The sequence below is a fragment of the Electrona antarctica genome (genome assembly GCF_951216825.1).
Source record: "Electrona antarctica genome assembly, chromosome: 22".
Taxonomy (NCBI): domain Eukaryota; kingdom Metazoa; phylum Chordata; class Actinopteri; order Myctophiformes; family Myctophidae; genus Electrona; species Electrona antarctica.
Window position 1 is genome coordinate 27255480 of NC_136805.1, and position 21604 is coordinate 27277083.

The window sequence follows — 21604 nt, forward strand, 5'->3', positions numbered from 1 at the left end:
AATGTTCTTGATTCAATTAAGGCTCCAACCACCCCGTTCGATGATATAAAATGATGTTATCAAAACAAGAAAATAAGCCTGAAATGATAGCATTAACAAAATAGCTCATTGGCTAATATTCAGTACTATGAAATGTTATTATGACTTTAACCACCATTATCCCTGCTGCAGCTCATTGTGCTGATCCATGGTTATGCAAGTTGCAGATGTTGGGTCCCAAAGGCACAATTATTCCATACCACAGCAGAGGGGAGGATCGACTGTTTACATCTGCTGCAGCCAACCTTTCTCAGCCCTGGAACTGATCTGTTTTTCTTTTTTAAAGGTTAGAATACTGTCTTCAAATATTGTTCACAATTAGAAAAATAAGCAGAACTACAAGCTCACACTATTTGTTGTATGAGGAAGTATAGACATAATGCTCTAAAGAATTATACAACTCTGATCTGAATCAACTAGTGATGGTACTTGGAGTATACCAGATGTTCAATTTCTGTCAAATTGCTGTAACTATCTAATAAATTGGAATTCCTGTCATTTAGGAAATCATAAGCAGTGGAAACGTATTTGCCTACGATGGAACATCATATTTTTTTTGATTGTGGCAGTATAGGAATCCGTTTTTAACTCCAAGATACCATGTTGCTGTGATATTTGTGAATATCAGGCAAGACACTGAAAGCAAAAGCATTTGACTGATGACTGAGTATTCATATCACAGGTGTTTCATTTAAAGAATAATTCATAGCAATTAGATCTGATTGCCAAGAGTGCAATCAGATCTAATTGCAATAGTAAAGAAAATGGTGCATTTGCTTTTATCCAAAGCTACATAGATTTTGCATTACATTCACCCATTCACACACATTCATACACCGATGGCAGAGGAAACCAATGAAGGCACCAACCTGCTCGCTCGCACGCACGCACGCCACGCACGCACGCACGCACGCACTTTGGTAGAATGGTGAAATGAACAGCGATACTAGTTGAGCTGATGATGCGTTATGGAGACACACATATCAAGTTTAAACATGTCTTCACCTTGGTGTGTCTATCTGCCGGAACAAAAACACACACAAAGCTATGACCTTATAAAGCACAAGGCCTGTCTGTTGGTCTGAGTGCAGATGTGCGTCTTGGAATTGGCTGTGGTTGAGGTTAAGTTCAGGAGGGCCTCATTTTCCAGCAGAAAGAAAAAAAGAAAAAAAAACCTAAACAAAAAAAAAACATTTCTTTGGAGGGGGAGCTGCAGAACAAATCAATAGTAGAGGGGCCTACAGTTACGTAAATGTTTGTCCAATAGAAGCCTAGCTAGCTGTGAGGAAAGGCGGGTAGACTCAGGCCCATAGTAGTCATTATACAACAGCCCCAGTATATAAGGCACAAATCTGCCTCAAAAAACCACTGTGACCCCTGTGAGCAGTCCAGTACTTCCTTTTCATAACAACAAGGTATGCATTGGAAATGGGATAACATGGCTTTTAACTCTTATTCATATTTGCTCAAGTGCAAAAGTGTGTTATTACTTTATAGAATTAGCACCAGTGACATTGAGTGGAAATCGACTAGATTTAAATGTGCTTTTATAATTTCTTTCTTTCTTTCTTTCTTTCTTTCTTTCTCCTTTCCAGAAGAGTCAGGATGCTGCGGTACTTTTTGGCGCTGTGTATGCTGGCTGTGTGCTGGGCACAGGACTGTAAAGTGGCCGACTTCAAAGTCGTGCAGAACTTCGACAGGACCAGGGTGAGTGACAAATATTTCCTAAAGTGAATGAGAAACCTTCATCCCATGTGTTAATACAGTATGCCCTTGAGCAAGGCACTTACCTCTATCTGCTCCGTGGTCAGCAGTATTGGACAATGGTTGTTCTGGGCAGCTCCCAGGTGTGAATGTGTGAAACTTGAGTGTGAAGCAGGGCATTGCTGAAAAAAATAAAAACATTCATGCAAGGTAAATAATACATAAAAATAAACTAAGTAGGCCTAAGTACGTTTATTTATAGTGCACATTTTTAAACACATATAAAGCTGACCAAAATGTATAGTGAAAAGAAGAAATAAAGATAGAAAAAGAACCATAAAGAGAAAAATAAACAACATAGGAAACACATAATTATAAACATTTGAAAGATTATTGGTTTGAGTAGGACTCAGGTCTGTTTTTTACCAAGAATAGAGGGTTGATTGCATGAAGTGAGATGTACAGTTGGAGGCCATCGATATTGTCCTTTTCTTTTTGCTGAGGTTTGCGTGATCTGCGCAAAAGGACAGTTAACCCATTTTGGGCGGGACCCCCTTTTGGTGTTTTAAACATTATGTTATAATTTAGCTATTGAAAAATAGCAGATCTACAAGCTCCTAGCGCGCCACCGAGTGGCGCGCTACGAGCTTGTAGGTCTGCTATTTTTAAAAAATCGTGAAAATATGGAGGATTTAGAAGGATTTTTTTTAATTTTGAGGTCAGGCCTAAATGGGTCAAATGATAAGGGACAATATCGGTGGCACCCAACTGTACATGTTCTCTGTTGCAGTATTCAGGGACATGGTACGCTGTGGCAAAGAAGGACCCCGTCGGCCTGTTCCTGCTCGACAACATTGTGGCCCAGTTCACAATCAAAGAAGACGGCACCATGACCGCCACGGCCGAGGGCAGAGTCATCATTCTGAAGTGAGTTGTGTTCTGTCCTGGTCCCAGTGTGTTCTGTCCTGGGCCCAGTGTGTTCTGTACTGGTCCCAGTGTGTTCTGTACTGGTCCCAGTGTGTTCTGTCCTGGTCCCAGTGCTGACATCATGGTCAAGTGTGATTCTGGTTCGGCTCACTTCCCTCAGTTAAAGGTATATTCAGTGATTTTGCTTCATTCAAATTTGTATTTGTATTTGGATAATCCTCCCTACTATAGAGTATGCTGACCATATAAGGAGTTCCTCCCTGTCCCCAGTGAGCCCCTGGGGTCAAAAAACCCTAGTTTCAGTTTTGGTGGCGGGTGGCAAAGCCTTCATCCAATCAGGATGAGAGGGGCCTTCCTCCAATCATGTGTGGGGGCGGGCCATGGTGCACATGCTGTTGCACTTCCCCCCCACTGTAGAGCGTGTGCATGTGCACATTTTGTTACCGGGGCGGACTGGTGGTTTTCCAAATCACCCAAATCACTGAATGCTCCTTTAACCATTTTCAACAAAGTGTTCCTATTTTGGGCATGTCATTATAGGTGAAAAAGGTTTTTAGATGGAATATTCTGCCTTTTTTTTCAATTGGGCTAATGTGGTTAAAGTTTAATCGTGATTTGACATAATGCTCCGCTCTCATCTCCTTACGTTAAACCCTTTCTTTTATTCTCATCACTCTCTTTGTCTAACAGCAACTGGGAAATGTGTGCAAACATGGTTGCCTTTTTTGAAGACACCACTGACCCTGCAAAATTCAAGATGGATTACAAGGGAGCTGCCACCTACCTTCAGACTGGATGTAAGTTATAGCAGCCTCTACCATAGACTTGAACTTGACAGGGCTCAACCTGGATCTTCTACTTGAATTTTGGCATGATTTCGGCATGCATCATGATCATGGGTTTGTGATGATTGTTGGTAGTTTGTACCTGGTCTCCTCCAGTTCTCACTCCTCAGCTCTCCAAATGTTATATCTCAGGTGAACAAGATGCGAGACAAATGTTCTCTGTAAACCGGGACTAGGAGCATTGCTGGCAAAATCGTTTGCAAGTGGCACTGAGTGACCAGGAGCATTGCTGGTAAAATCGTTTGCAAGTGGCACTGAATGACCAGGAGCTTTGCTGGCAAAAGCTTTTGCACGTGGCACTGAGTTGACCGGGGGCATTACTGGCAAAATATTTTGCAATGGTCACTGCCAGGTCATTGACATTATCTTTACGGTGCCAGCTTGGGGCATTACCCTTTAAACATGCTGTTGTTGATTCAATTCAATGATCAACTGCACAGCAACATTCACAGTTTAAATCTGTAAATTAATTAAACCAAATGTTTGATAATAATAATAATGATGACACCTCAGAATTGTCAGTGATATATCTGTGGTATCAAATGAGCACAAAGGTTATGTGTACTATAATACAATATATTTTCTCCATTTGATAAGAGGTCCATCAATTACAAAATGGCGTGGGACCAGACACAGCTACACAGTAAAATCCTCAGTGTTTACAAATTCCACTCTACATTTGTATACTTTCACTTATAACACTGATGGTTTTTCTGTGTAGGATCTGTGTCCATGCATGCATGGTGCTAAAGGAAATCTGCTCTTTCTCGCTCCACTCAACCTGTTAAGATGATGACCACTGGGTGATCGACACCGACTACGACAACTACGCCGTGCACTACGCCTGCAGAGAGTTGAACGAAGACGGCACCTGCCTGGACGATTACTCCTTCATCTTCTCCCGTCACCCCACAGGACTGAGGCCAGAGGACCAGCAGATCGTCACCCAGAGGAAGACAGAGCTCTGTCTGCTGGGCAAATACAGACGTGTTCCACACACCGGTGGGTTGATAGCATTGTGTTACAAGGGTTAACCCATTTAGGCCTGACGTCTAAATTTTAAAAAAAACGTTCGCTCTGAAAGAATATATATTCAAAGATTTGTGCCGCATTTTCACGATTTTTCAAAAATAGCAGACCTACAAGCTCGTAGTGCGCCACTCGGTGGCGCGTTATGAGCTTGTAGATCTGCTATTTTTCAATAGCTAAAGTATAACATAATGTTTGTTAAAACACCAAAAGGGGTTCCCGGCCAGAATGGTTGAACGATAGTGTGTCAATGAGTGAGTGAAAGTGTGGTTGTGGTGTGATTTATAGGCATGAAAGTCAAAATTATTTAGGCCTACTGAACCATTTTATATTAAAGTGTTGATGTTCTTGTGGCCAATAATATACTGTACATGCTTTTTATTTACAGGTTCTATATGTCACTTGTAAAACAAATATATTGTCATGTTTTTATTACAGCTTTCTGTCAGTCCACCAGCACCTCCAGCAGCTGAGCTGCTAACAGGGATCCAGGAACGTCGCAACTTTTGCATTATCAACACTATAAATAAGGGACTTGGGTAAATTAGTCATTGACGCTGGTCTGGGGTCAGCCTCAAAAACATCTTGTTATGCAGTTCATCATACACTGGTGTCCCACACAAAAAATAGCTACAATATCTACAAGCTACAAGATCTACAATCTACAAGCTCACAATGCACTTGTATAGATATTTGGCCCGGATACCATAACCATTGTACGACTACAAGTATAAATCAGTCTGTATACTGTTATACGTAATTTATACTTCATTACTCACCGGTGTCAAAAATTCAAAGCTATAAGCTCACAGCTTATAGCAATGTGACATATTGGATGTGAATCAGCTATTTTTGGAACGCAACAAAGTATATATATATCAGGCTTTACCATCTCTCTGTGAAACCAATGTGGTGTCCATAGGCTAGCTTATGGGGATACAGGATAAAAATGGTCTTAAGTAATGTAAAGTATACTTGATGTGAACATGCACGGTACATCATTATCAGACTCTTATCCTTCAACTTCTTGTTAATGCCCCCAAATGACTGGATATGCAGGTTTTGTAGCAACTTGTAGCAATTGTTGAAATGTTAGACCTTAATTAACAAATGTTTAAGCATGTTCCAATCATGTATACTTTTTACATTTTGGACAAAATAGCCAATTTTACATGGAGGTGCCCAGATGTGCCCAAACCTAGGACGATTTTACAACGTGTCAAGTACGCAGAGAAGAAATTCTCTCTACAAGGCGTTAAATAAGCTGAACCCTCATCGGCACTTGAGTGCAACTTGGAATGGAATGACTTCCGTGTACACTGATGGATGTATTCCATCAGGCTTCGCTAAGCCATACAGTATATGAATGTACGATATGGGTATAATACATTTGTTTCCTCTGTGATTGTATGGTGTACTCTTTTTTAACTACTTTTTGAAATAAAATTACCATTCTGTTAGCCCTCTCCGTTCTTAAATAAGATCACACCTGTGTGAAGTGAGGGGCACTCTTATCATCATACATCATCTCATTCTGGCCAATCACAATTGGCGTCTTCACTTTTGTCTTCAATGTTTGTGTTTACGTAATGTTTGCGTTTCCAAAAACCAAAAAAATGGCCATTCATTTTCAATGGCATTCAATGTTTGTGTTAGGACAATGTTTGTGTTTACACACACCCTCAAAGCTGGACATAGGAGGGGATATAGCGCCCCTCAAAAATATATGACAGGGTCTAATAAAAAAGTAGTCTGGCATTGCCAGATGATCAGAGATCTCTGCATATACTGATATATCTGGTGTACAAACTAAATGTAATTGCTAAATCTGTAGCAAGAATGTCCGCTAACAAAACATAAAACACACCTATATGCCCACTGGTCTGAAAATAAATCATAGCACCATCACCGATATGAACAAGGACTGCTCTAGTCTATGAATTGGTTCTACAATTAAGTTATTTTTTTAATCTGTTGTTTCTTCCCAGTTTTAGCCATGACACTGGTTGTAAAAAATAGAAAATAAAAATGCAATTTGGTGCATTCTGGCAAGTATAAAACATTTTACTGTACTACTAGTGATGGAGTCCTATTTCTCCCCCTTCAGAAGAGAAAACTTGTATTACAATTGTATGACAATCATATTGTCGGAAATTACGCCATTCTATCCTTGGTTCAAGCTATTATTCAAGGGAACTAAGATATGACTGAAATAAGAGTATATGTATGTAAGCACACATTTATTTCAATCTTTATTGCACATTTTTGTACAGTACAGTATCAAATCTTTGGACATGATCAGAATAAAAGGTATAATGAAATCACATGAAAATAAAAGTTTACAAAACATCTTGAGAGGGCAAAATAGATATTAGATGCAATCTCATTTCAGCTTTACAGGATACAGGTTTGCAATGGCAGGGTAGAGACGGAAATGAGACACATTCGGCATTAATACACTACACTTCAGATGAGCAGTGGCACACTTTAGCGGAGGATCCCAGTCCTTACACAACAGGATTAGACAGGCAGCAGCTGAACAAAGGATGTGTTCAGCAGGGCTGTGGACCGTTCAGAAACGTGCCTATACATACACAACATATATAATATATATATACAGTATATAATATATATACAATTGTTAATTAATTAATTAATTTGAGAACAATAGCTTCCATTATATTTCCAAGAAGAGAAAGCCTAGTTTGAGCTTGGATTCCCCCTAAAAGTCACCAATAGGCCAGTTTCTGAACTGTTCACAGCACTCCTCTGAAATACAGAGAAGAACCATTTCATTTTAACCTTAACAGTTGTTTGAGTGGTGTAAACCACTCCTACAACTGGCTTTGTTAGTTTACCTGTCTGTCTGTCTGTGCTAAAAAAATGAGCACGGTTGCTATGGTCACCCAGATCACACGGGTGTGATTTCATTACATCCGACCACAGCTGATCAGTCTATATAAGACCTTACACCACTCAGTTCACACGGGTGTGATTTTTACCATAATATAATGAGCATTAGTGAGGACCAATTATAGACTGAAATGGGCAATATTGTATCTCCATTTCCCCATCACCATTATACAGATGAAAACAAGATTTTAAGTAGCCTTTCATACAAATAGGAGCACTGTAGAGCAATACATAATTAAACACACTATGCACTTACTAAGGGCTAAGAAAAGAGCTTTGTTTATTGAAAGTCATCAATATTATATACTTAAAAGGACCATAATTATAGCAAACACAAGGTACACACAATAAAATAAAAATGCCTATGAGAGGCATTATAAAACAAACCACAAAACTCATACAGCTGCATATATTATTACTGTACATAAACGAAAAACTATATTAAAAAGACATTTGCTGTCTTCCTCAAGTAATAGTCAGGTTTCTCTTTGACCTGAGAGTACTTAAGAAACAGGGCAAACTGGAGTGTAGCGATATGTAAACAAATGGGAACAATAGGGACATTTTAGGACAACATCCTAACTTACTATAGAACTAATTGTTGGGCAAAATGGGCATTTTAAAAATACATTCTAGGTCATTTCACTTAATAAATTATGACAATTATGCCCCCATAATTCCTCATTTGTTCAGCATTTGTAACCTCAGTTCTGTTATTTATGTGAGGTTACACTTATTACCAAAACAAGGTCACGTCTCTCTGCTTCTCAAACTACTCTCAGCCAAAAGGGCCATTGGGATATATTATGGAAATTCAATACTGCCACCTCACTTAAAAAAATAGAAAAAACAAATCCCTTTATTCCATAAAATTAATAACATCCCAAAGCATTATTTACTTAGACAGCTTTTGATGTAAAGTAAAAAAAAGGTAAACTTTATGCTGCAGATATTCTCTAGCAGCTGTACACATGGTCACACAGCTGGATGCAGATTTTTTGAATCTTTACTGCCAACTATCAAAATAAAATGTCAACATAATTGGAAATTTTGGAAAAATAAAATAAATCTTTGATAAGCATGTTCGGCTTCGGCCAGTTGTTCTCAAAGTGTGGTCTACCGCCAGGGGTCCTAAGTGGGGTTCCAGGGGGTCCCCAGCTACATGATTGATAGTTTGGAACCAAATGGACCATTACAGGTCTAACTCTGACCATTTGGATCCCTTTGTACACTTTCTGAGTTAAAGGAGTCTGTGGCCTAATGCATATACCAAACAGGGGGTCCATGTAATTAAGACGTTTGAGAACCCCTGGCTTAGGCCATGCAGTAGTCCATGTGGTGGAGAAGCTCCCTGTGCTGGCTGGTGGGGTACGAAGCACGGCATTTGGGACACTCCAGGAAGCTCTCATCCAGGAGGTTGCATCTGGATGGGGAGGTGGAGTCTGTGATCGCCAGGCGCTCAAAGTCCAGCCTATTGTAAGAGCTGGGCTCTGAGAAACGAGTGCTTGGTTGTTTCTGAAATACAAGGGAAATCAGAGGTAAGAGGCGGAGAGAACAATGGATTTCTTTTTTTAACTTGACAGTCTTTGTTCAAGATTGCTACGTACAGTATGCATGAATCATCCTGTTTACCTTCTTCACTTGACAATGGCAAACGTTTCTTTCATCACATTGTTTGTTTTACCTCTTGATGAAACTACGCAGTTCTTAAATCATATCTCTGGAATGATGATCAGTACATGAGTAATGATCATGCTATGGTGCCAAGACGAAGGCTGTAAACACCATGTATGAAGCAGAGCTAAATATTCTCCCCTCTGCCACAATGGCCTTGAGAACTGCTGAATTAACCCTTCACAGTGAATTCTGGGTATTGTAGGATCAGTCCGCAAACCACAACATTTGAAATAGTTGAATTTGAAAAAGTATTTTCTCAGACAATATTACATGAAATATATATATATAAATATTTTTACACAGCTACAGGTGCTGTCACATTGAACTTTAATCCTGCCTATGAGGGCGGATTCGGCCAATGCTTTTAGAAATCCACAAATGGCAACAAACCGCTCTGTTCCCATTGAAAAGCATCGACAAGAATCAAAGTTTGGTGTGACTGCATCTGCAAACTAATGTCAGAAATTGACTAACAAATCCACAAATTTGACAGTTGAGCATTTCTTTAAGTAAGCTAAACACAAATTACACTTTTCTTATCCAACACTGTTGACCGTGTTTGTTTTTAATGTTGAACACTTACAGCAGACTCCAGTCTAGTAATCTGATCGCGGGCTTTACGGAGTTCCTTCAACATTTTCTGCAGCTGGTGCTGCATGCTCTGTCGATCCGTCTTCTCGTCCTCAAATTCCTTGGCAGAGAGTTGGATCTTAGATGGAACGAGAGAAATGGAAAGAGATGTATTGTGCAAGCCACAATAATGTGTAGTAGAGTATAAAAACAACAAAAACAACAGATCTGCAATCTCCTGTAAATCACTGTCATTCATTACCTGTTGTTCAAGTGCAGCGATTCTCCTCTGCTCTTCATTTTGGTTCAGGATGGACTTCTGAAGCATATTCACCTGAGAAGACCAAGGATCCTGTCAAAAGCTGTACCAAAACAACTGGACGCTAAAGTCACCCTGCAATAAGCTACAGTATGTAGAATAATGCACAAGAACTTTAGTTTACATGCTGAAACAGAATATTTAGGTGAATTGGTGAATTATCTGCATTTTTTAAACCCTCCTAGGGTCTTTGTGTTTTAGTGACACCCAGTGCCTTTGGGTCACTTTGACCTGGCTCATGTTAAACCATTCTAAAGTAGTTAGAAACCCCTAATAATCCTAATGAATAAAGTTTGTTATTCATCATCAATAACAACAGTACTAACAATTCTGTCAAAATTGTTATTTAGGTTTGTGTCAGGCAGGCAATAGAAGGGCTTTGTGGCAAATGCCCATCTACCATTCATAAGCTACTCAAGTTTGTTTATTTGTTCATTTAAAAATTGTAATTCAATCAATATGATCAAGTTCTAGTTCTTCATTTCTAGTATGAACCTCTTCAGTGATCTGGGAATGAGCAGCTCAAAGGCTGATCTGATGTCAGTGATTTTAGTCCCTGCCATCCTGGTGGGCCCTGGCTTCATCTTGATTATGTTTTCAGCATTCAGTCTTCCTTGATGTTTAGGGGTTTGAGATGAAGGAAGGAGTACTGTAACAGGAACCTCTTCATCTTCAGATGGTGCATAATTTGAATCCTCATGATCTTCATCACTGACTTCTGACTCATCCTTGTCTATGTCGCTGTCACATCCATCTTGTATTTCACCCTCTTGTTGGTCAAAAATGCGTCAAAGATACCCAAGGGCTGTCCTCCCATTCTCCTCACTCAACTTGTCACTTTGACAGTCAGCTGCAGAATGCATCTAGGTTTGGACTAGTTCTAAGTAGTCTCCCCTCTACTTCTGAGAGGGGGTTCGGTTTTCTCTGGGTTTCTGCAAGAAAACTCCACCCATAATGCGTAAAAGAGAGTGTATACACTGCGTGTGTGTGTGCTTGCACATGTGCTCGTATGTGTGTGCATGACGTACACATACATGTGTGAGAGACTCGCACACAGACACCTTACCTCATTTGACCCCTTTTAGAGTGTGTGTGAGTGAGAGAGACACAAACATTTTACCCTATTTGACCCAATTTGCCTTCAATGGCCGGGTCAAAAGGATCCAAAGACCCTGGGTGTTTTATGTTGATAGAGGGGGGGGGGGGGGGGGGGGGGCGGGGGGTTGGATTTCACCCAAATACTTTTCCAGGTTTGGGAAACAGTAATTCAAAATGTACCATTTTCATTTTACATGTTTAGTACAGTAAATAAGCCAAGCAGAAGAAGTTAGAACATATCACGCAGACTGCCGGTGTTTACGGTTACCTTTGAAGCGTCGTAATTCTACCTCCTTATGATGAAAATCTGCTTGAAAATAGTCCCATGATTTGTTATTGATCCGAATCACAGACAAAGTACAAAGCGGGCTAAGATCGTCCATACCCCTCCGTTCACTTTGCATTGGACTCAGTTTCCCAGAAGCCCTTGCAAGCCGGCGGTTGGTTGATTTTCTGGTTACGCGGTCATCGTAAAGTGTCGGCCTCGTCACCAGATCCGCAACAAAGTCGATATTTCTTTTAAGTTATTAAAAAACGCCAAATTAAACATATAAAACAAATAGCGAGTTTAGCGTATTATGCAGGGAAAGACAATGGAATAAAAGGCGTGAATAGCGGGTTACGCAGGGAAGCTCTTAATATATATCTTACATTATGCTTTCTTCATTCCCCATCATTTCTGGGGAGTGACTAGGTTTGTAATGAACACATGACTTTACTGTGTATATAGTACAGTACATACATAATACATTACCTTGTATATAGTGCAGTACATAACACATTACCGTGTGTATAGGGCAGTACATAATACATTACCGTGTATATAGGGCAGTACATAATACATTACCGTGTATATAGTGCAGTACATAATACATTACCGTGTATATAGTGCAGTACATAATACATTACCGTGTATATAGTGCAGTACATAATACATTACCGTGTATATAGTGCAGTACATAATAGAAATGCAGTTATTACCTGCATTAACAGCTCAGCAGATCTCTTTCGCTCCTCCTCCAGTCTGACCTCCACGCTCTCCAGTTCCACCCTCATCCTGTCCGTGCGTTCTGATGACACTTGCCTCTCATCGCTCACAGCATGTCTTAGTTGGAGCACAGATTTGCATACTGTAGACCAGACCCTTCACCACTTCTGAAAACAACAATGAAGTAAGCCCTGTCTACATTTCTATGGCTATCCGCTCCCAGTATATCACTCATTGTGTGATTTATAGTTTGACCTTGACTGTGACCTTGATCCAGGGTGCTTGCCCTTTCCCCCCGAATACAAATTCCAGGCTTTTGCCCTGAAGATGGCTGACCAAACACTGCCTCTCCCATTTCTTTTCATTTTCGTTGAACAGTGCTTCAGTGTATGACTTTGTGTCAGGTTAGGAGTGATCCGGGTTTCACATTTGGGGGGCGAAGATAAACATGGGCCGACTTTCACTCTTTTTTCCAAGCCTGGCTCGGGAACAATAATTTACTATTGCATAACTTTAGAAAAGTTGCAACGATTGAAAATCCTCAGGTTTTGATAACAAGGCACACATGAGTTTATTTTTGTTGACTCCTTACTTTTCAAGATTTCACCCAAATACTTTTCCAGGTCTGGGAAACAGTAATTCAAAATGTCACACTTTACAGAATTCCTATTAAAATAAATAAACATCCCCGTTTTATTCCCCTTGCGTCGGTCTACCTGTTAACACGCCGCTCCGCCTTCAGCTGTTCTTTGGTCTGGTCCAGCTCCCTGCTCTTCTCCTCGTACCTCTGCTGGAAGGACGACAGTTCCCTGCTGCCGTCCTCGTACCTCCTCTGGAAGGAGGACATCTCCTCCTGGCACCTGGACACCTGCTCTCTCAGGGACTGCACCTCAGCCTGGGCCCTGGATGTCTGTTGAGAGCACATTCATCCATCTTAAAACCTTAATATTGTGCTTTATTTGTTAAAGTAAAGTTCAGTAAAGGTTCAAGAAAATGCAAAAAAGGAAATAACCAGTAACATTATTGTCTGTCTTTAAAGATCTGGAGCTGGTTCCAGCATCTCCCACCAGGTTCAAATGTAGCCTAGTTAGTGTAAATGGCTAGAACAACTACAACTCTGTCTCTCATACATACAGTACATACACCTACAGAGACATGGCATCTTTAATGTGTACCTACCTCTTCCCTCTGTCCCTGGAGCTCCTGCTGGGCCCTGGCAGCCTGCTCTCTCTGGGTTTCCAGGTCTTTCTGTGTCCCCTGCAGCAGCTGCTCATAGTGACCCATGAGCGGAGGAGCACTGCTCTCTGCAGAAGACAATGAGAAGATGCAGCAGAAGTTCTCATTACCGCACTCCCTGTGCCACCGCCCTCCATTTCTTTTCTATGCATGAAAACAACAAAAACGATGGAGCCCACACAAAAACTAATTTCACCCACCTCTGCAAACCTGTGATGCGACAATAAATTTGATTCTGATATGGGCATGGGTACACATTCATTAATTAATTTGTACAAAATGTAACCAAATGGATCCATTTGTAACCTCTCAGAGTGCTGAGAGGGTACAGGAGTGTATCGTGTACACACCATATTGTTGTGCCATTGCAATTAGAACCATCTGTGCAGTTTTCATTACTTCCTGGTAGAATGTTCGATAAATTGATGTTGCCTTTGAAGACATTTCAATCTTTGGTGTGGAAAACGTTGTGGAACATTGGGGAACAGGGGGTTCAAAAGCAGTAAATGAGCTTTTAAAATGCAGATTTGGCAACAGCTTGCAGAACACTGTAGATGGCCAACTCAATCAACTATCAAGTTCAAAATGAACTTGTCACTTAGTTGGCCGGCATAGAACAATACCCTAGAAAGGGCTAGCGTTAAATCAAATATAGTTACATAAATGCGTTTGCATTAAGTGTACTGCCAGTTTCTTCTCTCATTGCCAGCAGCCCAGCACCCGTTAAAACAGTTTTTTAATATTTGTTTCCTAGTTTATTTTCCTCTAGGCTGGGCCTGCATCCTTGTGTTGGCAATGGAAGGTAATAATCTCGCCAGTATTTTTATGACAGCTTGTACCACAATGGATTAACCTCTAGCATCTAGCCAAACTGTATTAAGAAAGAAATGAAAAAGAAATGGAGTCTAATGATGGTGTCCCTGTCCAATCTTGAACTACTGATAGTACTGTAAGTTACTGTGTGTGAAGTTTGTGGAAGATTCACAAAACAGTGTTTGGTAGCAAACCCATATAACTGAAAGAAACTCGACTCATACACATGATAATTTATGGCAAATTATACGCTCAGTGAAATCCTCAGTGTTAATTTAACTCAGTGTGTACATAATTAATTTATGTAACCAAATTGACCTAAATTCACAGATTATTTTAACCCATTAAAATCGGGAAAGCAGGCTTGGGCCGTGGCTCAGCGGTCCAGGCACTTTGGCTGGTAATCCAGTCTAGCAGTGTGCCGCGGCCCTTTACTGCATGTCATCCCCCCCATTTCCTGTCAGCCTACTGTCTGTCCCACCATAAAAAATATAAAATAAAGGCGAAAGCCACAAAAAAACATTTAAAAAAATCGGGAAAGCATCCGTGTACATTTTAGATTTTTGCATTGGCTCAAATACAAATGCCTTCTGAACCAGTAAAAATTAAAATAGCAGATATACAAACTCCCTGTGGGCGTGTACATCTGCTATTTTTTGAACATTTATGAAAAATCTTGAAAGCACTACTGGTTTAGAAGGCATTTGTAGAAACGGCTTCTGGTCGTAATGGGTTAATAATGTGTAACTAAATCATTTCCCTGTCTCACCATCTGAAGTGGACTGTGGGCTTTGTCTGGCCTGCTGGGCCTGCTGCTGTTCCAGCTCCATGGTGCGGGTCACAACAGACTGGACATAGGCCTCTCTCTGCTGGTCATACACCAGCCACTGCTGGTTCTTCTCAAGAGCCTGGTTCACACAACACACACACACAGTCAGACAGACACACACACACACACACACACACACACACACACACACACAGTCAGACAGACACACACACACACACACACACAGTCACACACACACACACACAATGAGGCACATTGCGAGCAGCAATCTGGTTACATCCATAATAATAGTAACCTTTCTTCCCTACATTGACGACGGTAGTTATGACGGGTGTGTTTTAGTGTGGAATTAGTGCATTTTGGCTGGTTCACTCCTGCCGCCATCTTGCAACCACACACACACACACACACACACACACACACGCACACACACGCACACGCACACGCACACGCACGCTTTCCTGAAATCAAAGCCATCTAATTGCAAATACATCCTAAAACCTTCAGAGAAGACAACCACAGACAAATTCCCGCCATGTAGTGACTCACATCTCTCAGTTGGTCTTGTAAGATGGCTAGTTCTCCAGAAGGTATCTGTCCATTCTGTTGGGAGAGTAGAACATGAGTTTGCACTTTAATTATGTTTTGCAGGGGAAGAGTAGGCTAATAAATCCTGTCCACTTGCTAAATTAAATGTCAAATGTCTTAATAATTTAAAATAAACACATCTTGAAATGCTACAGGTTTATGTCTCATTTGCTGTGCATTGATTTCTGGTCTTTATACTTGTTGAAGCTATTGAGGAGCCCAATAGAGCGTCACAGTCCCGCCCCCTACCAGGGCCCAGGAAATGATTCTCCGTTCATTTTCCTCATAGACATTTCAAAATGTATTTATTTAAAGACATTTTAAGTCGTACAAAGCCAACTCTTGTCGTGACAAATCATGACAACAAACACAATTTTTTGGGCCGAACAAAGAATTAGAAAGAAGAAAAAAACGGCAGGTTACAACACTTTTTGTTGTTTTTCTTCTTTGTAATTATTTGTTTGGTCCAAAATATTGTGTTTATTGTCATAATTTGTCACGACTCGAGTTGGCTTTGTCCGCGGCGTAACCGTCTTTAAATAAATACTTTTTGAAATGTCTATGGGAAAAATGCATTGGGAATCATTTCCTGGGCCTGGCGTCGTCATGACAGGGGGCGGGACTGCGACGCATTGGACTGCGAGGTATTCTCAAGAGGTATCCCTCGACAAAGGTCACTCATAATTCTGACCCTTTGGTCTCCATTTCTGATCTCCTCTGGTGTCTAAGCACAGAAAAACCCATCATAACAACCTTACAGTGAGTGATATGGCCCGACTAAATGATCATCCCCAGGCTAAGGCCCGAGAGCTGCTCAGACCAGATAGCCATCATGAGATCGTTGACTTTTTCCAGATGGATTTAAAAATATTGGCTCATAAGCCAATATGGCTAATAGCTTTTGTGAATGCAGGCAGGAGGGGAGAGAGGTTGAGGTCGGACTTCGTAGCTTGTTAGCAATATGAAGGGCAATAACCTAGTCCAAGTGAGGATACCAGGGATAGGGACTTTTACTACCTTTTCATTGCCAAAACTAAATGTTCAGGACTAGATTGCGCGCATCAAGATGTGTGCCATCTAATCCTATCACGCCAGGGTTTTCTCTGCCTGTAAAAAAAATTACATGGACCACATAACTGAGACATAAAATCTTAACTAAAGTCTTAACTTTTTTATCTATTCCACAAGTAAAATATTCATGGCACCGACTAGTTCCTTGTTTATAGTTTTAACATGGACTCCAATAGCTCCATTCAGAAATGCAAATGTGTGAACTTTGTCCTTGTCAAACCACTCATCTCTTCGTAAGCCCTGCTCCCTGACGACTTAACCACCTAAGCTTAACCAGAAATAAAGATAGGAAGTGACCTGGTGGTGACAACTGTGTCACATTTAGAACAGAGGGGAGGAAGCAGCACTGCTCTTATGCTCTAGTATCAGTTTGCCTCTTTCCATGATGAATGAGATTTCATAAACATGCATGGGGACTTGAAGAGTCTCCGGTGTCAATGGAAATAAAACACAGGTGAGAAAACACATCACAATACATATACCGGTCCGGTACATAATATTGAATATCTGCCGAGGTCTAAGAACTCCAGACAAAGGTGAAATTATTGCCCCATCCTTATTTAGACCTGAGGCCAATTCTAAAAACATCTGAGCTTTAGGCCCAACTATAATTGGCTAAACGACTGAGAAGTGAAGGATTAAGTGAGCGGCCAAGGAAAAGGATTAAGAGTAGATACTGCCACCTAGTGGAATGTTTACTGTACTGAAACTTTACTGTAAAATTAAACAATATCCATCCATCCGATTGATGGCGAGAATGGCTGAGTAACCAAATCACCGTACCCAGGCGACCAACATCTGGCTGCTGGAAGAGCAAAAGTTCTGTATCAAGTCGTTTGCAAAGTGGGGCACCCCAGAGGGGCCAATCAATTCATAAGACTATTCTGGCAGTCGCTGTTTTGGGGATGTCATTGCTGTCAAAAACATTCAAGTATATAAAAAAAGAAAAAAAGGGGGCAAAAAAAAGTGGGTGATCTTATCTACAAGCTCACAATGAGCTTCTAAGTCACTATTTTCACAAAAATAGGGGGGCCGCAGCCAGAGGATGATATGGTTATTGGGTCCTTAGCATGGAAAGGTTTTGGAATACCTGTTCTAGAGCACACATCTTCAAAGCATACGTAATCGCACACATCAACGGAGGGTGCTAGGCCAAAGGTGCCCGCAGTCCCGCAAACCGTCTTCAAGGCAAAGATCACTTTATTGATAGAACTTTTTCAAAGCACCTGGCTGTGATCTGACCTGTGTTTCTGGTGTCTCCAGGGCCTGGCAGCGGGCAGATACAGCCGCCAGTTTGTTCCTCAGGTTTCCACTTTCCTCTGAGAGGGTCTGGTACAGCCTGTCTCTCTGCTCCACCTCCTGCCTCCTCTGCTCCAGCTGGGCCTGCAGTGATGCCACCACCTCACACACACACAATTACAACATTAAAATGATCTATCTGGGCCTGCAGTGATGCCACCACCTCACACACACAATTACAACATTAAAATGAATCAACTTTTCACGAGGAGATGGTTGAAAGCAGACCCTCCTAGAGAGGAGCACTGGATGGAAATTATTGAAGAAATATATCTCATGTGACTCATAATCTGAGGACCAAGGCGGAGCTATTTGAAAAACGTTGGGGAAAATGGAATTTATACAAGAGTGAATAGTGTGTATCACTATTTAGACTGGTAGTGGTATGGTCCTTCAACATAGCTTTAAGAGTAGTATTACCCAAAGCATGCATAACGGTTGCATTTCACATACTTTTTTACACACATTTATACACCTGTGAGCTACCCTATGTGCCTTGCTCAAGGGCACCTCAGTGGAAGTTGTTGAGGGAATGCTAATCTTTTGAGCCACAGACCATTGGCTCACACAATTACTTCCCCATACAGTCAATGCAATGTGCAATGGAAGCGCTTAAGATGATACAGGAGTAAAGCAGAATAAGCTGTATTATACAGTATCTAGTCCAACTTCATGCTTCAGGATCAGATCCCCATGTATGTGTGTGTGTGTGTGTGTGTGCGTGCGTGTGCGTGCATCTCTCTTCCTTTAGTAGTCGACAGCTATGCAGTCTGAGGATCGGCTAGTGTGTGTGTGTTTACCTCTCCTCCTTTGGCTGACAGCTGCTGTCTGGTGGTTACTAGCTCCTGCTCTTTAAGCTGCATCTGCTGGTTGTTTCTTTCTCTCATAGTCTCCAACGACAAAATCCTCTGAAGTCATGAAACAAAGAAATGCTAATTCAACAGTACTGCACAAGGACTGGATTGTGATCAACCATTTTCTGCAACAGAAAGCTTCTCCTTACAAATTTTGTTCACATCACTACTTTAGTACTTACACTGACCTCACAATAATTCTTCAGGAAATGATTTAAAGTACTGCAGTAAGTGATTCATATTTTTGTTAAATTAAGTGTTGTATCTACTATCTAGTATACATAACACTTGTATACAGCAAGCAGTAGCTCTATATTTGGATAGTAATCATTGATATAGACGTTTGTTTAGTAAACAGAAAATAAATACATGTTCAGTTCGGGATGCCAATTTGAACCAATCAGGATTGATTGATTGAATAGTTTATTAGACAGACAGAATGTAAAAACAGCAACAGAGTACAGTCAAACACTCCTTGGGCTAAATTCGGCCATAGCCACAGCCCAAATGTGCTGACCTCATCACATTTGTGATGACGGTGATGGATAGATTTGATTTAGCCCACAATCAATGTCAAGGTTTCTCCATGTCACTCATTATTTGTCACCAATCTTTAACTTTGGCCTAGCACTTGTTTGTTGTTTTGTCCCCATCCGGCTGTCCATGTCATGGCTTTATCATCAATTAATGTCACATTGTCCCATCCTGTTTCAGGGCCCTTACCATTTATGATAAGGTTTTGACGCCATATTCAGATATACACAGCTTATACTGTCTCCATACTGCTTACGGTCCTTTCCCCAGTTAGGCAATAGGCATGATACTGTAGCCAATGTTTTAAATTCAGTTTGCACGCAGCTGCCGTGTTATCAAATACCATTCGAGATAACTTGACCTTGTTCCTGAACGGAGGCAGTTAGGGAGTAGGGAAAAGGGTTTCAGATCAACATGTTGCCATGGCAACGCATCCACCGATATGAGAGAATGCTTCCCATCTTGTGACAACGATTTCTTGTAGAAAACTCAAATTCTAAAACCTTTATTCATTCGTCTTTGTGCCCGTCCTTTATTTGGGTCTCATTCCATTTTTTTTATTTACATGGTTCCAAAAGGATCTTTTTTACTAAAGGGCATTTCTCTCAGTTAAAGGTAATAGATATTACTTCATTTTCATTTAACCTCTAAGGTATTTCATGGTGTATTGTCTTAAAGTGACAGCACTACATTATTCACTTATAAAATATAAAACTATGTCCATTCTCCTCATAGAACCCTATCAACGGCGTGTTTTTTGTGCAAAACTAATGCTTGGAATGGGAATGGATTCTGAATCATGAAAACCCCCTACTTTGACACGTCACATGCTACTTAAAGCATAATGAAACCTTTACAAACACATCGGTGAAGAAAATTCTTGGTAAGAAATGTATTCCCATATTTGACGTTATTCTGATAATATTCCCTGACTATAAGGGCCCATTTGGAGGAAGCCTGATGGTCCCTGGACCCCGTTTTGAGAACCACTGTCCGACCTAGATTTATTTAGAGGTATCGGAATCGGTATTGGGAAGGAGAAATGGATCGGTTCATCTCTACCCCATCCTTTGAACTTTTCTCCAGGGTGTGGCCCGGACTCTCTCCAGCAAGAATGCATGGAACTCCCTAGGAATTTGTTTGTTTTTCAAAATACCTCTTTGTCTTACCTCTAGCAGTTTGCTTTTGTCTGAGTCAGGAGGCTTAACAAGTCGCTTGGCCAGTTCGTCCATCTTTTTCCGAAGGTGAGAGTTCTCTTTCCTCACGCGTTCCAACTCTGCCTCAACCTTGGAGGAGGAGCTGTTGGACTTGAAGCCCAGCTTGGAGACAAGGGTCTCTTTAGCACCTTTAGATGTCATGGTGGTCACCTTGCTGTTGTTGTGGATGTAAACCTGGATGAAGACATTCATTCAAAATGTGTTTACTTTACAAGGCACACATTCACAAGGCTTTTTGCAGGACCACAAAGGAAACAAGCCCTTGGGGCTATTTGTGTATAATCGTACGGTTCGTACCACTGTACCTTTTGTAAACTGCTAATAAAGAATTAAATCAATCCACACACAACAATAAAGTTTGTTCTGAATACAGCCTGCCCTGGCTATAATGAAGAAATACACTGAAACAGTATCGTTTATCAACGAGACAAAAATAATAATAATTACTTAATTAAATTAACTTTCAGTTTATTGTATACTATGGGCCTAACTTGGCCTAACTTGTGGCAGCGGTGGCCGAACGGATTGCAGAGCGGTCTTGATACCGGAAGGTCGCCAGTTCGAATCAGCGGTCCGACACGTTACAATTACCACCGCTGAAGTGCCCTTGAACAAGGCATTGAACCACTACGATGAAATGTTCTATGAGCAGGGCCTGGCTGGAAACAAGTTCTTGAGCTTATACCCTGGGTAAATATAGTAATCATTTCATTTCATTAACATAAAGTCGTTGTTGCACCGATATTGCACCTGCCCTCAAGCAGCCGTGGCTAACTGCCAAAGCTGCACACGAACAATAACATGCATATAATTCATTGTAAATCTATCGGTTATTTACGAGCTGGCTGGATTTTAAGTAACAAAATACAAAGTTTATCTTAACTTACGTAATGGTTTATAAAATATAAACACAAGCAGGACACTCGGTGTGTTCTTGACGTGTATTATTATTCACAAGTTTACAACCCAAACGGCTGCTGTTGTGTTTCCGTCATAGGTTTCCGTGCTTTCGCTTCCTGGAGTTTGAATTACTGCGCGTCTGTCGTAATTTCCGCCAACTGCAACCAATGCTGAAAGAGTACTGAAAGAGGCG

At 40.9% G+C, this 21604-nt stretch overlaps 2 protein-coding genes across 3 annotated transcripts; one reads left to right on the forward strand and one right to left on the reverse strand.

The window, feature by feature from the left end:
* Positions 1 to 1411: 1411 nt before the first annotated feature.
* Positions 1412 to 6004, forward strand: rbp4 (retinol binding protein 4, plasma). 2 transcript variants are annotated; one of them, XM_079491997.1, is made up of 6 exons: positions 1412 to 1454; positions 1635 to 1746; positions 2534 to 2670; positions 3361 to 3467; positions 4305 to 4517; positions 4983 to 6004. In XM_079491997.1, the coding sequence occupies exons 2-6, from the start codon at positions 1645 to 1647 to the stop codon at positions 5015 to 5017; spliced, it is 594 nt and encodes a 197-aa protein (XP_079348123.1). In that variant the 5' UTR covers positions 1412 to 1454; positions 1635 to 1644; the 3' UTR covers positions 5018 to 6004. The 2 variants fall into 2 exon arrangements, with proteins under 2 accessions (XP_079348123.1, XP_079348124.1); XM_079491998.1 differs by having other exon boundaries at positions 1414 to 1454; positions 1638 to 1746.
* A 1716-nt stretch (positions 6005 to 7720) lies between these two features.
* Positions 7721 to 21580, reverse strand: cep55l (centrosomal protein 55 like). The gene is made up of 12 exons (XM_079492041.1): positions 21399 to 21580; positions 20464 to 20685; positions 18707 to 18814; positions 17850 to 18008; positions 15498 to 15551; positions 14928 to 15066; positions 13289 to 13413; positions 12826 to 13019; positions 12103 to 12226; positions 9967 to 10038; positions 9718 to 9843; positions 7721 to 8972 (listed from the first exon to the last, which is right to left on the reverse strand). Exons 2-12 carry the CDS (start codon positions 20650 to 20652, stop codon positions 8772 to 8774), a joined length of 1491 nt encoding a protein of 496 aa, XP_079348167.1. The 5' UTR covers positions 20653 to 20685; positions 21399 to 21580; the 3' UTR covers positions 7721 to 8771.
* Between the last annotated feature and the right edge of the window lie 24 nt (positions 21581 to 21604).